This window comes from Nanorana parkeri, unplaced genomic scaffold (genome assembly GCF_000935625.1).
Source record: "Nanorana parkeri isolate BGI_ZX_2015 unplaced genomic scaffold, ASM93562v1 scaffold360, whole genome shotgun sequence".
In the NCBI taxonomy this organism is placed as follows: Eukaryota; Metazoa; Chordata; class Amphibia; order Anura; family Dicroglossidae; genus Nanorana; species Nanorana parkeri.
The window spans coordinates 501,352-507,351 of record NW_017306628.1 but is presented as its reverse complement, the minus strand read 5'-3'; the positions used below and the strand labels follow the sequence as shown (position 1 = coordinate 507,351).

At 39.9% G+C, this 6,000-nt stretch overlaps 1 protein-coding gene across 1 annotated transcript in view; it reads right to left on the bottom strand.

Annotated features, from left to right (window-relative positions):
• Positions 1-1,489: 1,489 nt before the first annotated feature.
• Positions 1,490-6,000, bottom strand: part of FHL5 (four and a half LIM domains 5) — a 43,691-nt gene continuing 39,180 nt past the window's right edge. The window contains exons 5-6 of the mRNA XM_018558806.1: positions 4,975-5,161; positions 1,490-1,873 (exon numbers count right to left, since the gene is read on the bottom strand). Of these exons, the coding sequence (XP_018414308.1) occupies positions 1,722-1,873; positions 4,975-5,161 (339 nt within the window). The 3' untranslated portion in view covers positions 1,490-1,721. The remainder of the gene's footprint in view (positions 1,874-4,974; positions 5,162-6,000) is intronic.

Below are 6,000 nucleotides of genomic sequence, written 5' to 3'. Positions count from 1 at the left end.
CAAAGTGAATTCATCACATTCACTAAACCTAAGGGAATGTTCCCTTGCAAAGTGAACAGCCTATTTACCCTTCGTAAATCAACCCCCAGTGTGCCAAAAATCACCTACTACCACGTTAACCCATCAAAAACCATTACAGACACAAGACATAAGTGTGTAGAGTGGGATGTGGGGCATAACTGCTAGTTCACATAACATCTAACTACCCACGGATATCAGTCCCACTAATTGGCTGCCCTTGCCTTGCTTTTGCTGCATAACTCCATGGTCACAATCTTTAAGTTCTGTTGATAAATTTCATATTGTCAGACTGGTTTTCAAATGATTTTCATTACATATTGTGTTTGGTTAGGTCAGTATACACCTTTTTAGGGGAAACACGTCCTGCGATACCAATGAAAATGCCATGCAATTTTCTATACTAGCCTTTCCATAAGGGGATCAACAATGGTGGCCCCTATAGTTCCCTTATGACTTGTTTACTTTAAAGAATATTTTGTGGTCATTGGGACATGCTTCTGTTTTACTTATCAATAATTTTGATACAATTATGTAGAGAAGACTATGTAATGCTTTCTACGGGTCTACAGTTTGCACATGCCACCAAGCAAAGTTTCGGCATCTTCTACTGGACATGAAGTATACTTCAAAAATCTCTGCAAGCACATCAGTACAAGGTAAAGTCATTGTTTTTCTGCAGAGTTTATTATTACTTTGATCTTCTTTGATACTTATGTCCTCCGGTGACCCAAAACTCAGCATATAGAGGGCTATTACCCGCTATATGCTGAGAGCGCAGAGCTGCACCGCAGCCAGGACAGTTCCCAGCAATACTGTCGAGATCCACCCGACAGGCTGATTGCAACTAGCTCTGCCTCCCTAGGCAGAGCCAGCTGTGCCCGCCCTCTCCCCAGTCCGTTCCTCCACTCAGCGCTGGAGAAACGAGGAGGGGAGGGGGGGAATCTCTTCAGGGAGCGGTGACTGACAGTTACCAGGGAGAGGATTGGGAAGTCAGTCATCGGCTGAATATTTTTCACTCACCCCATAATTCTCCTTTTAATGTTGGTCCCACCAGCAGCCTTTACTTACCATCACTTTACTCCCCTGCTGCCCCATTCAGCAACAAAGAGTAATGAGAGTCACAGCTTGGAGCTTACACGGGCTGAAGACTCTCCCCACCCCATGTGACAACACCTAGTGCCTGAATAGCCATTTACCAAGCATCAGCACTGTCATGTAGGGGATGGGAACTGATTCATTTTTCTCATATCCAGCGGCAGAAAGTAGCATAAAGAAAGTATGTATAGGCTGCTGCATTAAAGTGAAGTTGTTGCTTTACCATGCATGGGAAAGACACAGATTCACTTTTTAATTTGGCTTCACATAAAAAACTGTTGGCATCTCAAATACTGGCAAGCAGATTTCTTTTAATACACTTACTGTATCATTATAACATTGTTATGGACTGTTGGTTTCTCAAGCACCTTTAACCATGGACTCTGTTTGAAATATTCAAGGCTGTATTTTATACTACTCTTAGAATTCCAATGCATTTGCGATAGTGTGGAATGCCGTAATATCTAAGTAGATAATTTAAGACAACCAGTGATAAAACTAAGAACCCAAATGGTATGACCCACATGGTAGACATGCATGCTTATGTGTGATTTGCAATACAGAAGCTTAAAACTACATATCAACAACACTACACATTTAGGAATTTATAAGTCGTGGCCACACTCAAGGCACAGTATACCATTATCCATTTGGAGGAATTTTTGTCCAGCAAGTGAAGTAGTGCATTTTGAACATGTGAAGCAATCAGTGTGCCAGTGATGATCCTCAAATGAGATGTATTTACCACCTCCTTGACCTGCAATGATAAGAATTATCGGATTACTTTGGCAAATGTGAGATGTGATACCTTCGTGTTAGCAAAGTACGTGGTCCATATAACGTTGTCAAGAAGTCTTTATCTCAATATGTGTCCAGAATGAACTGTCACATAGCAACCGGCACAATATTTTGCTTGGCACTTAATTTAGTATGAACAGTGAGTCACAAAGAATCTCACAAGGGTAGACATATGAGAATTGATTGGAGGCATCCTGTGCTTAATCGTAGCTGTCAAGTTGACAACAGTGCAATAATTCAGTTCGGTTTCACAAGGATGGTTGCATCTAGAAATATACTTCAAAAATGTTCATATTTGAAATACAATGTAAAATGATAATCATAGGTCCCAATATACTAGCTGGAAGATTTATCTCACATGTATAACTAGAAATCCTAATATATGGAATCTGTTACCCTCCAAGAGCACAGGTCCAAAAAGACTAGAACTATTACGTCAAATAGTGTATCTTTTCTATAACTGCACTTTTGCTTAAAAGGGAATGCATGGTGAATTTGTATACACTTTATTTTAAAAAATACGATTTGAAGGATGAAAAATGTTGTCAGGTAAATTTTAGATATTTTATAGAAATATTACATATTCTTAATTACAACCAGCAGCTAGGACTTCATACTCTTTTCCAAATATTTTGTTTTCTTCTTATCTGCTGTTGAAAAAGCCTGTTGTTTTCAGTGCTCAATAGCTCAAGCTGTCATTTACACAGGCAAGCATGAGTCAGAGAAGTCACTCTTCCCTTCGCTACTTTTACCTTTGTCCCATTTTCATTGAGAGCGTTATTTATGAAAGGAGATAACTGCTGCTGTGCTCTCTCAATCCATAGCACCATTTACTAAACCTCACTTTACTTCTCCCCCTCTTTTATTAACCCTATTCTCTTACTCAGCCAGTGGGCATTACAATGTGACATATGTCTGCTCACACACTAGTCTTGTATACTAAACAACTAAATAAGTAACCTTGCATGCAACAGGTTGATGTATTACTCTTTTTATCAGGTACAGGTTTAATATTGTGTTAAGATTTCCAACTATTGTGCATAGGGTTTCAGATAAAACCTTCTAGAATCTCCAATCTTAGCCATATCTGCACTAGCTAACTCATTACCTCCCTAACAGCCTACCATCTACCTGACTGCATCATAAGAATGTGCTGTTTTATAGAACCCATTTTGTGGGTCAACTTGTTCCTCTTTTCAAAATTAACAAACCCATGAAAACAGAATAACCAATGGTATGGATTTCTTCACTATGGCTTATAACTGTACTTTAGACTACACCTTGTATTTTGTTGTATACGTTTAAATAATGTAATAAAGTTTATTAAAAAAAAAAATTTAAACCTGAAAACCCATAGCGCTATTTGTGAAATCAAAGATTTTTACTTTTTTAAAGATTTAGGTTGGTACACTATGCATTTTGTCAGTAATACCAATAGTACTAATTATGTATTGGATTTAGGCACTGGATCCTCAAATCTATAAATCTATTGACTGTATCTTTTGAGACAAAATGACGTCTAGAAGGTTATGATTTGCTATTATTATTATTAGCAACAAAAGAACAACGCACTACAGAACATTATAGCAGTGTAGTATTCAATCTCTCACGGCCTCTTGACAGTAGGGGGCAGTGTGTTATCTTAACAACGCACTCTTATCTGATATTCACAGTCATATTCCAGTGATCACCAGCAGAAAGCCAGTTGACCAACAACAAAATCATTCTGCCTGTGTTTTTTTAAAGGGTAACTGTACCTTTACTTTCTTGATTCTGTTACTGCTCCCTTCAAGATCAATTCAATAGATTTTTTTTATTTATCTGATAATCTTCCATAATTTATATACTACAAGTCTGCTGTACTGGCCTGAAGTGCACACAACGAATAAACATCAAACCATGTACTGTATATTGTCTGTTTCACATTTTATTTTAATGTGTAATTTGTTAATGTTTTAATTTCAATAGAATATATAGGGGTTATTCACTAAAGAGCCGAAAGATGTGGCCGAACTTTCGGCTAATCCTTCGGCTCGCTTCGGCTACAGCAACCCTTTGGTTCGGCCGAAGCAAAGGGTTGCTTCTGTACATGCTTGTCTCAATAACGCGTACAGAAGCCGAAGGCAGCCGAAGCACACAGCTGAGCTGAACGCACATGCTGTGGCTCGGCAAAGCCGAACACACAGTTGGAGCGGGGAGAACGGTCTGCCGAAGCAGACCAAGTCCCCGCTAGTTGTTCAAAAAAAGTATACAAAAAAAAACACAACAAAACAGCGTGCAGTTCCCCTCCCCTATTTATACCAGACACTTTAGGTTTGGGAGGAACGTTAGAAGGGACACCCGATGTAAAAAAAACAAAAATTTGTGGGGGGTTTCCCTACAAATTCATACCAGACCCTTAAGGGATTCGATGAGCCCTTTTGTTAACATGCCAATTGAGGACACAGAGCTGTCATGGAATGAAAACAAATGGGCGCAGCAAGTTGTGACGACTCGATACGCCCATTTCTTACGTAATTTTGAGGTTGGAGTTCAGTGGTAGCGGACCGGTCAGCGGGCAACAGAAATGTTCTTTATTTTGGTGAGTCGGGGGGCGTTGTTTAGCATGATTGATGAGGATCTACATCGCTGGACGATGTAATGGACCAGTGGATTGTATCAATGGAGATTGGAGTTGTGGGGAAGAGGCCCTTGTCCTCATCGGCCTGTGGACAAGGTGCTTTTCCAGGGGGTCCACCCCTGAAAAAGTACCCTTCCAATGTCGAGGGCATGTGGCCTGGTTTGGTGTGGGGGGTGCTAACTCGTGCCCCCCCCTTTCCTGTCCTGTCAGGCCACTGCTTTGATTAAGGGTGTGATATGGAATTATAGGGGGACACCACATTTTCTTTTGTCAATTTTTGGGCACTGGGGTGACCTTAAGGATCTGGTAGGAATTTGTAGGGGAACCCCACGCATTTATTTACTTTTTTACATATAAGGTCCCTCCTAACATTCCTACTAGACCTAAAGGGGGAGGGGGACCGCATCTCTGGCTCTGATTACTAACAATATGGAATTTACCAGTAATAGGCTTTGCACATGCAGTGCACTTTTTGGCATACAGATTACCAAAGCACTCTAAACAGTATGGATCCTCATCTTTTGCAGTGAACTCCTGTCCCGCCAGCATCTTCTTACAGTTCGAACACACAAAGCATTCACTGTGCCACGGCTGATCTTGGAAAGAAATTCCTGATTTGGTGATAGCCTATTTCAAAATGCAAGGTGCATGTTAGTGCTGTGCAGCTCTTTCAGATGATGAAATAAGAAATATAATTATACTTAAAGCAAAACAAGAGAAACATAAGTAGCACATTGAAAGATAAAATAACAAAACTAGCTTTTTTTGCAATATTCAGTAAATATACATATGTCCCCCTAAATACATTTTTTCTGTTGCTAAATGTCCTTAGTCTGATTGCCAGCATCATTCAACCCACTTCCTCTGAGCCAATGCCATCCTGGACCCACCCCAGACTCGACAGTAAAAGGAGAAACAGCACAGAAATAAGTTCATTTCTGTCAATCTGCTCTCTTCTCCCAACAGTATGCTTCTTGTCAGCACATGAACTGATTTGCTCCTTGTGCTGCTTTTTTCCTCACACCCCAACCCCGTTGTAGAGGGATTACAAGAGACCGATGACAGTTAAAATTCAGTTTTCAGTTCAGCTTCAAAGTGAATCTATAGCAAAATGTTTTTGTATTTTTTTTTTTGGACAGAGCAGAGAAGGGTTAGCATTCTTTTTCAAGTTGTTAATGCTGTCAGGATCCCTGCTGGCAGTGTGTTTAATATTTTATATTTATCTGCTGTTAGTGGGACAAAAAAAGCAATGGGAAATCTCCCCAGTGGAAAAAAGGTATCAAAAGTCTTTAGCAGTGCTAAAAGCATTAATAATGTGTATAATGCAGTGACCCACAGCAGCCAATCATGTCTCACTGTTCATGATTTTTGCTGTGGGTTTCTACATTCTCCCCAATGCTCATTGTCTTATCTCCATACAACATCTGTCAGTAAACTATGAGTATTTACAGAAAAAATGCTGAGGC